The sequence below is a fragment of the Polypterus senegalus genome, chromosome 8 (genome assembly GCF_016835505.1).
Source record: "Polypterus senegalus isolate Bchr_013 chromosome 8, ASM1683550v1, whole genome shotgun sequence".
NCBI classification, from domain to species: domain Eukaryota; kingdom Metazoa; phylum Chordata; class Cladistia; order Polypteriformes; family Polypteridae; genus Polypterus; species Polypterus senegalus.
In genome coordinates this window covers 178,830,863-178,848,379 of record NC_053161.1, presented here as the reverse complement: position 1 = coordinate 178,848,379, position 17,517 = coordinate 178,830,863, and the positions used below count along the sequence as shown (strand labels likewise).

The following is a 17,517-nucleotide window of genomic DNA, read 5'->3' as shown; positions in this document are numbered from 1 at the left end:
CAACTCGGATGCGACGACACAGAAAAAACGGTGTCATTTATATTCGTCTGTCATAGAGGTCACATGCAGCTCCGAGCCACGTTGACTGTTCATAGAGGCATGTTTCTCGCGGAGGTGAATCGCCGTATGCAGCGTGTAAAACAGTTTGCGAGGGGTATCCCATTGGATCCTTAAAACAATCCTTTACAACTGAGGTTAAAACACAATGAAGTAAACAGTCTTTAAAAACCGAGTTTTCGGTTACGACGCACGACCGCGTGCACCATAGCAAACTGTTTTACACGCTACATACAGCAATTCGCATCCACGACAAACATGCGTCTTCTTAGATCCTCCTGCACTTTGTACACACCTCGCTACCACCTCGCTACTACCGTGGTCGGGTGTTTTGGTGGATTATATATAGAAAGGCAGCCAAAACCGCACAGAGCAATGAAAAGTCTACGTGAGTCACAGGTGCATCTAGACTGTGTAAAGACGACGACGACTCAAGTGACGAGTTGGAGGTGGGCACATGAGCAGGCAGTGTATACTGAACGAGAAATCAGCAGACTAGCATGACGGAGGGAGCGGAATGGACGTCCTTCTCCTCTCCTCCCATTCTACCCTCCGCGCCTGAACGCCGCAAAGACGATTGTGTGTTGGTTCGTTCCGTGCATTGTTACAATGTTGCTTTTCTTGCTGATTTATTACATTACAGATTTTTCAAATGTTAATTTTCTCCCTGTGCTTAAAAATGGTACGCCACGGGTTGGCTAGTATAGCATAATCTATCAGTTTTTACTCTTCGTTTGGCGAAAACAACAATACTCTTGTGTCAGTACAACCAATTTAACGTACATACATCAAACTAAATACGTTATATACATCCGCTCTGCTAAGAACTGTAGTAGTTCAGTTGTGTGTTAGCAGTCGAAGGATAAAGCCTAACTAATGGCAGACGCTTATAAATTATAAAACTATATAAACATTGAATTGCCAGCAAAATCTTGACTGGTGATCGTGCAGAAGTCGTATAACTTCCATGTATTAAGTTAGATACTGACGAGACTTAAACAAGTAGATTGCCATTGTGGTGGACGGCTGTAGTATTTACCTTGCCGAGATGCCCAGAGTACGGAAGGACCGGAAGGGCGAGTATTTTTAAAGGCATTTCTCCCCAGGACTGAAAGAGGGCAGCCCCCTTGGTTTCCAGCAGGGCTATAAGCATGGGAGCTCAACCTTGTTGGTGCCCGTGGCCACTGCCGGAGGGCACATGGACGTTTTTAGGGCCCTATTTGGCCACACTTCCACCACACCCAGAAGTGTGAGCGGAACAAGCTCATTGGGCACCTGGACTCCTTCCGGGTGCCTTATAAAAGGAGCCAGTCATCGCCATTTAATGGCTTGAGTCGGGAGGAAGAGGACAAAGCCTGAGGAGGAGTGGAGGCAGATGGACTGGCGGCAAAGAAGAGACTGTGTTATGCTGTCTTGGTGATTTGTGCACTGAACTGTAAATAAACCAGGTGTTGTGTGCTTAACCTGTGTCCTGTCTGTGTTTGTCAGGTTTAGGGCGGCTGTACGCGCCCGGGCATCGCACCATTCATCTTGCACAGATGAGTTTTAGCATTTGCCACAAATATAAATAAATCTCCGGACCAGAGTTTTGACCATGTTGGTATATACCAGTGGACCAATAGCAAAGAAAAGTTTCAAAGCACAATCTTTTTTAATGGAAACATCCATCCATCCATCCATTTTCCAACCCGCTGAATCCGAACACAGGGTCACAGGGGTCTGCTGGAGCCAATCCTAGCCAACACAGGGCACAAGGCAGGAACCAATCCTGGGCAGGGTGCCAACCCACCGCAGGACACACACAAACACACCAAGCACACACTAGGGCCAATTTAGAATTACCAATCCACCTAACCTGCATGTCTTTGGATTGTGGGAGGAAACCGGAGCGCCTGGAGGAAACCCACGCAGACACGGGGAGAACATGCAAACTCCACGCAGGGAGGACCAATGGAAACATAACTTTCATAATATCTTGATTAAGAATTTCTCTGAAAATAAAACACATTTTTAATGACGTTTCCTCGTCCTTGCTTTTTCTCCACAGTCTGATGTTATGTCATCTCACCTCTGAATGTTGCTCAGCTCTCTCCTCAGCTCTTACTACTGAACAGTCGCGACTGACTGAACTGAACCTGAGCATCAATAAACTGGGGGACTCAGGAGTGTCTGAGCTGTGTAAGGACCTGAGGGATAAAAACTGTAAATTAGAGAAACTGAGGTGAGAACACAAGGAGTGTCTGTGTGTCTGTGTTTGTGTAGATTTTATAAATTTAATGTTTACATCTTTATGGATGTCAATTTTAAAGAGACACGGAAATGAAGGCCAGACTTCAATGTCACTATCTTGTCAGATCTGCTGATCTCTTTTAATTTACTCTTATTTTATATGAATATCAAATTGTTCACTAACACTCACTTAAAGTCCCCTTCTCTGTGTCTCCGCTTCTTTCTTTTTTATCTCTACAGGCTCTGGACATGTTGTCTCACCTCCAGATGTTGCTCAGCTCTCTCCCCGGCTCTCTCTGCTCCACACTCACGACTGACTGAGCTGTACCTGAGTCACAATAAACTGGAGGATTCAGGAGTGACTGAGCTGTGTGAGGGGCTGAAGAGTGAAAACTGTAAATTAGAGAAACTGAGGTGAGGAACAAGAAGAGCATGTTTGTGGATTTATGAAATTCCATCAATTTTGTGGATTCTGAATATTAAATGGAATGGAATCAAGGACAATGTTTACACTATAAATAATAACTCCAGGCAGGGCTGCAGGGTCACCTGAGATGTTTATTTGTTGTTGGTGGTTCTTATTTTATTTTTTTTTCTTTTCTTTCCCATAGACATCAGAACTTTTCCTGTTGCTCGCTGTCAGTCATTCAGCTTGTCTCTCTTTGTCTCTACAGGCTGTCCGGTTGCCTTCTCACCTCTGGATGTTGCTCAGCTCTGTCCTTGATTCTCTGTGCTGACCACTCACGACTGACTGAACTGGACCTGAGTCGCAATAAACTGGGGGATTCAGGAGTGACTGAGCTGTGTGAGGGGCTGAGGAGTGAAAACTGCAAAATGGAGAAACTGAGGTGAGAAGACAAGAAGTGAGATTGCGAGTGTGTTGGCTTTATGAATGTAACTATTAGCACTTTGTGAATGTCACTACTAAAGGGACATGGGGTTAAAAGCCATGATTGAAGGTGGTGTCTGCAGACCTGACTGCAGTGTCACCTTCTGTAACTTGTCAGGTTTGCTGAACTGTTTTTATTTCCTATTTTTAACATGAATATCTGAATTGTTTCTAACACTCACTCAGTCACTCACCGTGTCTATAGCTGTCTCTCTCTGTATCTGTACAGGTTGTCTTGTTGTCATTTCACCTCTGGATCTTGCTCAGCTCTCTCCTCAGTTCTGTCTTCTGAACATTCACACCTGACTGAGCTGGACCTGACTGGCAATGAACTGGGGGACTTTGGAGTGGCTCAGCTGTGTGAGGGGCTGAGGAGTGAAAACTGTAAATTAGAAGAACTGAGGTGAGCAAACAAGAAGAGTGAGTGTGTGTTTGTGCTCAGAATTTTATCCTAGCCGCCTTATGGATGTCAGTTTGAAGGAGACTTGGAATTACACAACAGGTTTAAATGTGTTGACATCATGCCAGGCTGCAATGTGACCTGAGTTGAGTTTTTATTTACTATTTTTTTAATATTTTTTTATTATTATTGTAATCACTTGAGTTTTGTGTCTTCACCTCCTCTCTCTTCATCTGCACAGGCTGTCTCAATGTCGTCTCACCTCTGGATGTTTCTCAGCTCTCTCCTCAGCTCTCTCTGCTCCCCACTCACTACTGACTGTGCTGAACATGTGCTACATTCAACTGGGCAATTCAGGAGTGGATCAGCTGCGTAAGAGCCTGATGGGCATAAACTGTAAATTAAAGGAACTCTGGTGAGGAAACAACGAGTGAGAGTGGAACAGTTGAACTTGGCAATACACACAGAGATGTGTGGTCTGCCATGTGAAGAGCCTGTGAATGAGGGAGTGCTGCCATTAGGTCAGTTAGATGAAAGGGTTAGTTAGTCGTCCAAAGATCTCAGGTTTGTGGTTGATGGTCCACATCTAGCTGGTGACATCACAGAGTGGATTCCTCAGAAGAGACCAGTATTGACGTGTCTGAATTTCTGAATGGAGTGGGTGACAGTTGCAACAGTCCAGGTGTAAACAGGTGGAGGCAGGGAAAGCGAGAGCCTACTTGACGTGACGTCACACATACAGAAATGTGCTGGTGCAGCTTAGAATCTGACCCATCTGAAGAGTTGGGAGTTCTGCTTCATGGCTCAGATATGTGAGAGCTTCTGTGTAATGCAAAGATCTCTGATTCATGGCTTGTCAGGAGCACTTACTGTAGATGTGGATTCTTGAGCAGACACTCTGTGTGTGTGTGTGAGTGAATTTTTTTATGAATGTAATTCTAGTAATTTCATGTAGGGAGCCTGTGCTTCTGGAATCCCACTTGAACATTAGAGGTGGACTTTTCAGGTCCACACTGGCCTCATTTTAGTGTTTTGAGGAAGTGAAAGCAAATTCATCAGATTTGTTGTTTAAATGAAGGTGTCAATTGACCTACAGTGCATCCGGAAAGTATTCACAGTGCATCACTTTTTCCACATTTTGTTATGTTACAGCTTTATTCCAAAATGGATTAAATTCATTTTTTTCCTCATAATTCTACACACAACACCCCATAATGACAACGTGAAAAGTTTACTTGAGGTTTTTGCAAATTTATTAAAAATAAAAAAACTGAGAAATCCCATGTCCATAAGTATTCACAGCCTTTGCTCAATACTTTGTCGATGCACCTTTGGCAGCAATTACAGCCTCAAGTCTTTTTGAATGTGATGCCACAAGCTTGGCACACCTATCCTTGGGCAGTTTTGCCCATTCCTCTTTGCAGCACCTCTCAAGCTCCATTAGGCTGGATGGGAAGTGTCGGTGCACAGCCATTTTAAGATCTCACCAGAGATGTTCAATCAGATTCAAGTCTGGGCTCTGGCTGGGCCACTCAAGGACATTCACAGAGTTGTCCTGAAGCCACTCCTTTGATATCTTGGCTGTGTGCTTAGGGTCGTTGTCCTGCTGAAAGATGAACCGTCACCCCAGTCTGAGGTCAAGAGTGCTCTGGAGCAGGTTTTCATCCAGAATGTCTCTGTACATTGCTGCAGTCATCTTTCCCTTTATCCTGACTAGTCTCCCAGTTCCTGCCCCCCACAGCATGATGCTGCCACCACCATGCTTCACTGTAGGGATGGTATTGGCCTCGTGATGACCGGTGCCTGGTTTCCTCCAAACGTGACGCCTGACATTCACACCAAAGAGTTCAATCTTTGTCTCATCAAACCAGAGAATTTTGTTTCTCATGGTCTTAGAGTCCTTCAGGTGCCTTTTGGCAAACTCCATGCGGTCTGCCATGTGCCTTTTACTAAGGAGTGGCCACTCCATCTGGCCACTCTACCATACAGGCCTGATTGGTGGATTGCTGCAGAGGTGGTTGTCCTTCTGGAAGGTTCTCCTCTCTCCACAGAGGACCTCTGGAGCTCTGACAGAGTGACCATCGGGTTCTTGGTCACCTCCCTGACTAAGGCCCTTCTCCCCCGATCACTCAATTTAGATGGCCGGCCAGCTCTAGGAAGAGTCCTGGTGGTTTCGAACTTCTTCCACTTACGGATGATGGAGGCCACTGTGCTCAATGGGACCTTCAAAGCAGCAGAAATGTTTCTGTAACCTTCCCCGGATTTGTGCCACGAGACAATCCTGTCTCAGAAATCTACAGACAATTCCTTTGACTTCATGCTTGGTTTGTGTTCTGACATGAACTGTCAACTGTGGGACCTTCTATAGACAGGTGTGTGCCTTTCCAAATCATGTCCAATCAACTGAATTTACCACAGGTGGACTCCAATTAAGATGCAGAAACATCTCAAGGATGATCAGGGGAAACAGGATGCACTTGAGCTCAATTTGGAGCTTAATGGCAAAGGCTGTGAATACTTATGAACATGTGCTTTCTCAATTTTTTTATTTTTAATAAATTTGCAAAAATCTCAAGTAAACATTTTTCACGTTGTCATTATGGGGTGTTGTGTGTAGAATTCTGAAGAACAAAATGAATTTAATTCTTTTTGGAATAAGGCTGTAACATAACAAAATGTGGAAAACGTGATGTGCTGGGAATACTTTCCGGATGCACTGTAGCCGTGTGATGGCAGTGTCCCCTGCTGGTCACATTCAGTATTGCTACTCCTAACTCTTTGACATTACCTGTAGATTGTTCAGTTCTGTATTGCTACACATGAGGTGGCAGTTGATCCCAGTGGCAAACATTTATAAATCATTCCAGGCTGAGGTCAGGTTCTGAAGTGTAAGATCAGCTTGTGACAGGAGGTCCATCCTCAACAGCAAAGACTCTTCTTGTTCTCCTGTCTGTTTTATTTTTCTAACCAGTCATCACATACTTCATTTTCTTTTAGTTTTCCCTCCTCACATTTTCCCAAAGATCTGTGGACAACCAGAGGAGGATGTCTGGTAACTCAAAGGTCAGCTGAGTGATGACAGAGATGATAACTGACTAGCGAGGCAGTCAGGCCAAAAAGCAAGAAAAGGGGGTTTAACAGGCATAAAGGGAACAACAGTAGGACCATAAGGCAGCCAGGAGTGCCAATGATGAGAAGTGAAGGTGAATAGGACTGAGAGAACATGAGCTCTGTGCTGTACTAGTGAAGGAGAACATGAAACTAAACAGCAACAACAAGTGGTGGTGTGAAGAATCAGGTAATACACAGAGAAGGGAATATTAGGAAAGGTGCTTAGAAATATATGCAGTATCACAAAGACAGAGGAACATGGAAGCAACTGCAGCAAACAGAACAAGGGCAGGCTGAAGGGGAGGAACACCCTTGATTGATAAATTTAGCCAATGTGAATACTGAGCCCACCCTGTATCGGTAAAGGATAAGAAAACAAGATGGAACCCACAAATGTATGAGGGAATAATGTCACACCTGCTACGGTTTATGACCTGCAGGAGGCAGTAGAGGCTCTGCTAAGAATCTCACTGACCCAAGCATCCTGTTAGACACCCAGTTACACGGTGAGGAATTGTGGGAAGGAAATGTCAGGGAGAGATTTATAGGGCTTAAATGAAAGGGAAGTGATGCTTGATTAAGTTGTAGCTCACACTTCTGCCTCTTCAACAGGGTCTCTGATATTGAGATGTGGGAAAAAGAGAAGAGGAACCTGGAGTCACTACAGGAGGAGCTGAACAGGTCAGGATGGCAAATAACGATCATCACATGCAGCGATGAGCCTATGAGTTTTGACTGACCTCCCCCTGACGGTACCCCCTTGTCAGCTCGTTTCCTCTGATGCTCTACTGAAGGTTTCTCTTTGTCTTTCTAGTAATTTTTGTTTAAAAGTTGTGACTTCTTTGACACAAGCCATTACGAAGAGGCCACCAGTCTGTAAAATGATCAACGTAAATGACAAACCCCAAGTGTTATAATTAACATTACACCAGATGGTAAAAAGTAAAATGATTGGAGTGTTAAGAAGACACAAAGCAGTGAAGAAGATGAGCACTTTTAATATAAACCAACATACTTACTGGTGCTGTAATGAAGGCAGCAATTAAGAAGAACGATTTTCAGCGCATCACTCTGCTCTGTTTAGTTAATAAGCTCTGCATTCATATAAACAGTCTGCTTATGAAAGATTACTCTTACACTTAAAAATTATAAAGTGTATACATATTTTTATTTCTGAATTTTGCCTCTTTGCTCTGTGTGTTTAATAAGCTTTACACTCATATAAACAGTCTGCTTATAAAACTTTAGAGATGACGATCTGAATCTGTGTTATCACTGCTGAATTGTTATAAGATCGTTATTTTCTTTAGATTTATGATAAAGGCTAATAACGAAATTAAGCATCATGCTAAAGTATTACATTAGATATGGATTGAATTTAATCTTTTATGTTTCTGTTTTACAGTTGTGCTTTAATAACGTGAGCTACCACCGCTATGCTGACGAAACACAACTGTATTTATCAATAGCACCTGATGACCCTGACTCTGTTGTTTCACTAACACAATGTCTGACTAGTATCTCAGAATGGATGAATAGTAATTTCCTCAAGCTAAATAAAGAGAAAACAGAAATTTTAGTGATTGGCAATAATGGATGTAATGAGGTTATTAGAAATAAACTTGATGCATTAGGATTAAAAGTCAAAATGGAAGTAAAAAACTTAGGGGTAACTGTTGATTCTGACCTGAAGTTTAAATCAGATATTATTACTAGGAAAGCATTTTTTCACTTAAGAAATATAACAAAAGTTAGACCTCTTATAACATTGCAAGATGCTGAGAAATGAGTTCACACTTATGTTTTCAGTCGGCTAGATTACTGTAACACACTCCTCTCAGGACTACCCAAAAAAGATATAAATCGATTGCAACGAGTGCAGAATGGAGCTGCCAGAATCTTAACTCAGAAAAGAAAATCCGCGCACATCACCCCAGTTTTTATGTCACTACATTGGTTACCTGTGCCATTTAGAAATACTGCTGATGGTTTACAAAGCCTTAAATAATCTCACTCCATCTCATATATCAGAATGTCTGACACCTTAGATCTTCAAATGAGGGTTTGTTTAAAACTAGGGTTAGGGTTAAAAGAGCTAATCTTAAAAGAAGTGGTGAGGCGGCCTTCTGCTGTTACACACCTAAAATATGGAATAGCTTACTGATAGAAATTCGCCAGGCTGATACGGTGGAGCACTTTAAAAAACTGTTAAAAACACATTACTTTAACATGGCTTTCTCATAGCTTCATCTTAGTTTAATCCTAATGCTCTGTATATCAATTAATTATTATTACTATTCATGGTGGCTCCAAAATCCATAATGACCCCTACTTTTTCTGGTTTTCTGTGTTGTTGTATTCTGTGCCACCACCACCTAATCAAAGCACCATGATGTCTCTACATTGATGGATTAAAGGCCAGAAGTCCACATGACCATCATCATCAAATTCTTCCATGAGAACCCTGAATACCATGAGGACTGATTGAGGTAATTTATGTGAGGTAGAATGCCTAGAGGGGACTGGGTGGTCTCATGGCCTGGAACCCCTGCAGATTTTATTTTTTTCTCCAGCCATCTGGAGTTTTTTTGTTGTTTTTTCTGTCCTCCTTGGCCATCAGACCTTACTTTTATTCTATGTTAATTAGTGTTTCCTAATTTTAATTATTTATTTTGTCTTTTTTCTTTTCTTCATCATGTAAAGCACTTTGAGCTACATTGTTTGTATGAAAATGTGCTATAGAAATAAATGTTGTTGTTAATAAAATGTAAAAACCTCTTACTGTTAAATTCATTTAGATATATTTATTCATGTGGTCTCTGAAGTTTTGCTGGTAGGGATATCACCTTAAGGGGTTTAGTTGAAGGGTTAAGCAGGGCTCGTCTTCTTCTTCCTCTTCATCTTTTCCCACTTCTAAGTAGGGTTGATGTGTTTGATTAAACCCCATAATACACCTTGGCCCAGCACCTCACCTCCAGCTGTAACGTTCTCCTTCAGATGTTCCTTTATTTTACCCTTCCACCATGACTTCTGGCTCCTTTAATTTCTCTTCCCATGGACTTCCATTCCCATCGCTCCTTTGCCCACATACTCCTACTCTCTCCTCATCACATGTCCATATTTTTTTTCCCCTGTACTTTTCTTTGATATCTCTGCTGCTGTTTTGTACCTCTGATTATCTCAGTTCTTATTCTGTCCATTTTTGTAACTTCACACATTCATCGTAACATTCTCGTTTGTACCACATCTAACTTCTGCTCCTTCATCGTCCATGTCTCCACTCCATACATCATTGATAGTTTTTCCAATGTCTTATAAACTTTACCTTTAACCTTCACTTTAATTCTCCGATCACACAACACTCCTGATACCTTCTTCTAATTCCATCCACAATGCATTTGCAGGGTTATCTCTTCATCTAATTATCTAATTTAGGCTATCACTAATCCTAGATAATTCAATTTTTCCACTCTTGTCAATAGGTCTCCCTGCAGGTGAACTTCTGATTCCTAATTAAAACTCCAATTTTCAATTTTCTTCCTATTTATCTTCAATCCTCTACCTTCCTCTTCTTCATTCTTCCAACTTCCTCTCCACTTTCTACTTTCCGATGCTGCACAACACAATGTTGTCCAAAAACTAAACACCAGAGGTATTGATCTTTTATCCTGTGACTCAACACATTCCATAAGCAGAGTGAAAAGGTAAGAACTTAAAGAGGATCTCTGCTGCAGACCCACCCTAACTGAGATCTTGTCTGTAACTCGGATCCTGGCTCCCTCATGCATATCCTGAACAATTCTCACACACTTCTCTGGTCCTTATTTCTCTCATACACCTCTGGAGCTCTTGACCGGTTACTTTATAATAAGCCTTATCCAAATCAATAATTTCCATATGCAAGCCTCTTGATGATTCTCTATGAGCTGTCTTAACCTAAAGACTGCATCGGACTTTTCTCTTCCTGACCCCCCAGAGTGGTCTCTATCCCTCACCCTCTGTCTATAACCCTTTATTTAATTTTATTGTGTGTGATGTCAGCTTTATCCCTTACTCGTTCTCACATTCCTGGATGTCTCCATTCCCATTATAAAAGGGTACAATCACAATGTTCATATACTCCTCAGGTATTATCTACTGTTCATAGTTCTTGTCAGAGATTATTTTTACTCTTAAATATAATTTTAGCTATTTGATTATATGTTGATTATATCAGATCACTTTTATTCTTGTTAACTGTTACCTTTTTACCTCATCACTCTTAAAAATCATTTTAAATAAAGTATCTTGATCTGTCTTACTCTTGCAGGAGGTTACCTATGGATAAGAAAAGCCATTTAAAGCAAAAACAGCACCCAGTTTGATTCTGATGGACGTCTATCAGTAACTTGCAAGGACATGAGAAGTGCTCGCCAATCACATACTCCTCTAATTAACTGTGTATTTAAGAAGTGTACTCAACAGCTGTAATTCAGTCATCTCCTTCACAGAACTGTGGTGACTCCACATATGTGGTAATAAAGGTAATCTTCCCATCCTGGGCTGGCGTTGTGGATTTGACACTGACAATCATCTTCCCCAGACCCCCAACACACCTCCTCCCCTTTGTCCTAAACTATCCACACTTCCACTCATTTATCATCCTGTCCGATTGTCTTTCCATTCTTCATTCTTTTCAGTGTCTCCTTTACTTCCTCCCTCCTTATACTTGGTACTCACCCTTCATTTGGGACTCCATCCTCAAATCCTACCCTTGAATTTTTTTCATTCAACAGTTTTTCAATGTATCTCATCCATCTGTTCTTGATCCTGTCATGCTCACACAACACAACAACTTGCTCGTCTTTAATCTGCTTTATCTGACTAAAATCCTTCATAGCCTTGTTCTTATTCTTCACTATTCAAAAAATCCTTCTCTCTCTCCCTCCTGCCTCTAGTTTTTCTTGCTTGGCTGTTGTCACTGCCCCCCTGGCCTCCTTTTTTGTCTGCTTATGCATTTCTCTTATCTTCTTAACTCCCTGATTGGTACCATGTCTTCTTTGCCTTCTTCTTAGCCTTTAATCACCTGTTCCAGCTCTGTGTTTCACCACCACATTTCTTTGCTTCCAGGTCATCTCCTTTCTGTCATCTTACCTAACTACTCTTCACCTACTCTCAGCATTCTTCACCCACCGTTCCTCCTCACTGAAATGATTGCACTTCATCTAAAACCTTCTCCCTAAACCTGCTCTTCAGCCCTTCCCCTTCTGTCTCTGACACTTATCCTTGTCACTGCTTGTTCTGTTTTTATTCTGATCTCCCAGTGCATCAGCACCACTTTATGTTGAACTGTCACACTTTCTAGATTTATGATCTTACAATTCTTGATCGGTTTCACATGAGATCCTCTACACAATAGAAATTGTATTTGGCTTTCTCTTCCTCCAATACTGTAAGTCACAAGCTGGTTTACTTTCTTCTTAAATAATGTGATAACTATTACCAAATCAAACGTCATGATGAAATCAACTATTGTGTCCTCTTCCCTGTTTTTTCCCCTACTTCAACTCTCCATTTACTCTCTTTTCTATCTGTCTATTCTTTCCCACTGGCCCATTTAAATCATCACTAACCTTCACCTTTTCTTCCTCTCATACCGCTCTCAGTTTACCCAGAAAACATCCTTTTCCTCTTCTTCACAGCCCACTTGAGGAGCATATGTGCAAATGCCAGTCTCATTTAATGCTGATAACAAAATCACTCCTTCATTGCACATTGACAAGACCATCCTTAAGTTCTTTGGATATTACATTATCTACACCATTTCTCCATTGCTCATTCATTCCTCTGTTTAACAGCTTACATTGTCCTCTCAGTTTCCTTGCTTGGTTCTCTCTCATTTCCTACACACACAACACTCCCAATTTTCTCATCCTTTTCATCAAATATCCCAATACTCTTCCTTTCTCAGTCCTTGTCCCAACATTCAGTTTTCCTTCTCTTGTCCTCACCATACTCTTTTCTTTCCCCTTCCCTCTCTTCTACAGCATCTCCATGGCCAAACACCTATAGCCGTGCTCACCACTGCCCCAGAAGCCATCACACCCCTCCTACCAAGGACATATAAGGCCCACGCGGATCACCTAAGGGGTACACCCTAGCATTTTTTGAAGCTGACTGATATGGTTCCCTTAATAAAGGTTTTGGCTTAAGGTTTATAGCTGTACATATTTCCTGACACTAACCTTCTGGGCTTTAAGCTGGCACCAAGCAGGGTGGGTTTGCCTTCTTATTGGCGAGATTGAAGGGTCAAGCAGGGTTTGGGATGTTAAATATACATCTGTAAGGTAATATCCTATGACAGGTAAACAGATCTGTTAAATGCTAGGACCAGAGATCTGGAACTGCAGTTTGACCCTTAAGGGTCCTAAGGTCATCATTGCCTCCACATCTGTCACCCCTTATGAGAGAGATCAGCTCTACACAGAGGGAATTTCAGTATCCTGAAAATACCGTCCAGTTTTACCTCCAGTTTGGGTGTTCTGTGAAGATGAACACTTTAACATTATCTTAAACGTCTTTACGTACTTCTTCCATTGAAATCACAAATGGACTCACAGCGGACTGGCCTTCACCTGCTGCTTGACATTGTGTTATGTCAGTTTAATGTGGATTAATATTTGATATTTTGAGAATTGATTGTAATATGACATTCAAGATACTTTAAAGAATCGGCGGCACGGTGGCGAGTGGGTAGCACTGTTGCCTCGCATTTATGATACCCGAATTCACTTCCCAGGTTCTCCTTGCATGGAGTTTTCAATGTTCTCTCCGTCTCTGCGTGGGTTTCCTCCGGGTGCTCCGGTTTCCTCTCACAGTCCAAAGACATTCAGGTTAGGTGCCTTGGCAATTCTAAATTGTCCCTATAGTGTGTGCTTGGTGTGTGGGTGTGTGCCCTGCAGTGGGCTGGCACCCTGCCTAGGTTTGTTTCCTGCCCTGTGCCCTGTGTTGGCTGGGAATGGCTCCAGCAGACCCCCGTAATCTTGTAGTTAGGATATAGCGGGTTGGATAATAAATGGATGGATAAGTAAGTATATATTGTGAATTTCCTCTTGGGATTAATAAAGTATCTATCTATCTATTCTGAGCAAAGCAAGTTTTACTGGTAAGAATATCTGTGTTTGATGATGTTACAAACTTCCCCTGAGTCTTCCGGAAATTCTATCAAATTTTGATTCAGGAAGTCTAATGAATGCTCTGTTTTAACACAAACCATTTCTGATGTTGATTACAAATGACTTACTGAATGTTAAGCTGGCACTTGAATATTCTATCTGTCAGCATGAATTTTGTTTGTTTGAGATTCAAATATCAAAGTTAGGAACACTTTACATTCTATTAGCCATCCCCAGAAGGAAGAAAGCTTGCACAGGAATAGAGTTCACGACTTGTTTACCTGTATATCATTTCTTTCTTGTTTACAGTATTTGAAACAATATTCATTAAACCTTTAAAACTGTAGAAAATACATGAGTTCAATCTGCCTGAGTTGTTTAATTTGGGACTGCTGAGACCCCACACTGGTAATCAAGAGGAGTTTCACAAAGCCACAGGATTCCTTTAAATTAAGGCTATAAAACACCGGTAAAGGGAATCAACAAAAAAAAGGAATGGAAAAATAGACTTGAGAAGGTCTCCGCCTTAAGATACAAGTGTGCAGTGTGAACGATAGAGGGCGCTCTCGCTCCCTTGAACCTCTGTCCACAACTCCAGACACCAGGTAAAAGTCCAATCCTTGACTTTATTTAATTGCCACAGTGTACAAAGCACACTCTCCACCACAATACTCGTATACTAATCACAATAATCACAAATACAATCCTCCAGCTCCCAGATGCGTTGCCACCCTTCCACCCAGCTCAGCTTGCCGTCTGGGAGCTCCCACAGTCCTTTTATATTCCCTGACCCGGAAGTACAATACAATACAATACAGTTTATTTTTGTATAGCCCAAAATCACACAGGAAGTGCCGCAATGGGCTTTAACAGGCCCTGCCTTTTGACAGCCCCCCAGCCTTGACTCTCTGAGAAGACAAGGAAAACTCCCAATAAAACCTTGTAGGGAAAAATGGAAGAAACCTCGGAAAGGCAGTTCAAAGAGAGACCCTTTCCAGGTAGGTTGGGCGTGCAGTGGGTGTCAAAAGCAAGGGTCAATACAATACAATACACAGAACAGAACAATTCCTTAAGACAGCATAATAATAAAAATTTTAGAAGTACGGTTTAACAGTAGATGATATGACATAATTAGGTTTGGATATTTTTAGAGTCCTGGAGACCTCATCCATCTAGCTGCCTCCCCATTTGGCCATGCCACGGCTGAAACGCTGTTCATGAAAGGACCCTCTTTCCCATGATTCCTGTGATCCTCCATCAGGGATGACTTTACCATAGGCAGGCAAACAACTTGGCAGGTGGGCCGTGGCACCAATGGCCACATTTGGGTACCGAGAAAAGAAACAGAATAGGTGAGGGTTAGTATTCAAATATAATTATCATGTTATCATGAAGTGTTCTCAATCCCAGTCCATGTGATCCTCAATCATTTCCGGGACAGGTAAAAGTTCTTTTCTTCACCCGGAAGCCGCGCTCTTCCTATGATGAACTTCCGGTCATAGGGCACAAATGAGTCTTCGTCCTCTCTGCAATACCCTCTTGCGGCCCCGGAGGTATCCAGCAAGGCTGAGGATAAAACTACAGCGTCCATGATTCCCTGCTGGTCTTGGGCACCTCCATACTGCAGGGAGGGCTCCATCTGGCGGCCTGGGGGTATTGGCCGGGATGACAAGCCGCCACATCTCACAGTATCCCACCCCTCCCCAGCAGAAAACCAAGGTTTTGCGCGTCTTGTCCCACACGGACATCTTCCTCAAGGAGATCCAAAGACCAGGTCCCTGTGAACCTAGAAGGAACATTGTGAAAATAAATATTTTGCTTTTCTACCCTCCTAGGACAACCTCTCTACTCGTGTCCCGGTCTGTGGCATTCATAGCACAGCCGCGTCCCCTTGGTAGTCTCTCTCTGTGGGACTTGAAGCACCTAGGTACTTCTGGCTGCTCCTTTCTCTGTTGGGAAGAATTCCCGGCCGCCTTTACATTCTTAAGGCCCTTTTCCACCTTGTCAGGAGACTCCTGCTTTATTTGAGAAGTCTCCTGTTTCCTCTGGGGCTTATATACAGTCTGGGTCTCTATTGAATGAAGAGAGACCCTTTACTGTCTGCACCCTTTTACTTTATAAATGACGTGGCGGCGTCTTAAGGCCGCCTCGCTCCAGGAGTCAGCACGGTCTAGCTGCCCCGGATCGATTAACCCTTCCGCCGCCACCGGTTAACGCACCAGCCTCTCTTGTAGGGCATGTAGTGTACTGGCACCGCTATTTATTAAAAGCGGGCCCGGTTACACTGCGTCCCTCTTGTTTTATATACGGTACGGGTTTCACATACCTGTACCGCCACATCATGATATACGGAAGGCTCCCCACCAAATCTCCGCACGTAGTCCCGCACCTTCTCCAACGGCGCTTTGGCTGCAGCTCCCAATTCCCCGACGATCTTTTCAATGGTCGTCAGGACCTGTAGGAAACTATTTACGGCTCGATCAAGCGCTCGAGTTCTCGCAAGTCAATCTTATTTACTTTGGTCGGCAGGAGACTTACTTCCTTGTTCGTCATTCCTGCCGGCCGAGAGCCAATGAACACGTCCACTTCTGGCACGTGCTCTGGAGTGTCTCATGGAGGCTTCTGGGACTTGGAGTTCTTTACTTCACAGGTTGAGGATCGGGCCGCTTCTTTTAGCACGCTGCGGTCTGTCTTTATTATTTTGTGACCACCCGATCAGCCATTTCCCGACCCTCCTTACCTTTTGTGGGGTGGCGGCCCTCGCTCGCCTCCCCTTTCCCTTTGGAATGTCCGAGTCCGCTCCTTCGGGTCGAAGGCAAACAGCGGACGTGGTCCTCCTCCTTCCCAGCCAGCACCAGGTTTGTTGCCGTGTCCCTCCTCGCTACCGTCATGGAAATCTGCTCCTAGGCGCTCTGGCTTTGACAGGAGCAGGCCATCGCTTCGGGCAGTCTCCTTTCTCCTCGGAGCCTCAGGTGGTCATCTCCAAGGTACATGCACGGGACAAAGTGAGTAAAAATAAAAGGATTTTTAATGTTGTTCCCAGCACGCACCTTAGAGTGATCGTTGCTTCCTGGAGGTTTCTCCGGACTTGTAAGGCCTCTCCTTGACTCCTCCCGGCGTGGCCATTGCACCTAAGGCACTCCGCTGGCGTTGTCGCTTTGCTTGCCCTTCCTCTTCCCCATTTTGGACTCGTTTTTTTGGGTTTTGGCGATGCTGTGACGATTCCTGACTCTGTCGTCTTTTCAGGGTTCTCTGCCCACAGAAATTTTTATTCAGGTTCTCCACAATAGACGCTGGAGTATCCTGCCGACTACGCCACTGTGAACAATAGAGGCGCTCTCGCTCCCTTGAACCTCAGTCCACGACTCCAGACACCAGGTAAAAGTCCAATCCTTGACTTTATTTAATTGCCACAGTGTACAAAGCAAACTCTCCACCACAATACTCATATAATAATCACAAATACAATCCTCCAGCTCCCAGGCAGCGTTGCCACCCTTCCACCCAGCTCGGCTCGCCGTCTGGGAGCTCCCACAGTCCTTTATATTCCCTGACCCGGAAGTGTTCTCAATCCCCAGTCCATGTGATCCTCAACCACTTCTGGGTCAGGTAAAAGTTCTTTTCTTCACCCCGGAAGCCCGTCGCTCTTCCTATGATGAACTTCCGGGTCATAGGGC

At 43.3% G+C, this 17,517-nt stretch overlaps 1 protein-coding gene across 4 annotated transcripts in view; it reads left to right on the top strand.

The window, feature by feature from the left end:
• The window catches only part of LOC120533500 (NACHT, LRR and PYD domains-containing protein 3-like), a 42,413-nt gene extending 34,267 nt beyond the window's left edge, over window positions 1–8,146 (top strand). For 2 of the 4 annotated variants that reach the window (XM_039760403.1, XM_039760402.1), the window contains exons 7-12: window positions 2,105–2,278; window positions 2,527–2,700; window positions 2,961–3,134; window positions 3,405–3,578; window positions 3,817–3,990; window positions 7,299–8,146. In XM_039760403.1, coding sequence (XP_039616337.1) covers window positions 2,105–2,278; window positions 2,527–2,700; window positions 2,961–3,134; window positions 3,405–3,578; window positions 3,817–3,990; window positions 7,299–7,425 — 997 coding nt within the window. In that variant the 3' untranslated portion in view covers window positions 7,426–8,146. The remainder of the gene's footprint in view (window positions 1–2,104; window positions 2,279–2,526; window positions 2,701–2,960; window positions 3,135–3,404; window positions 3,579–3,816; window positions 3,991–7,298) is intronic. The other 2 variants (XM_039760405.1, XM_039760404.1) reach the window with 2 other exon arrangements.
• Window positions 8,147–17,517: the final 9,371 nt, after the last annotated feature.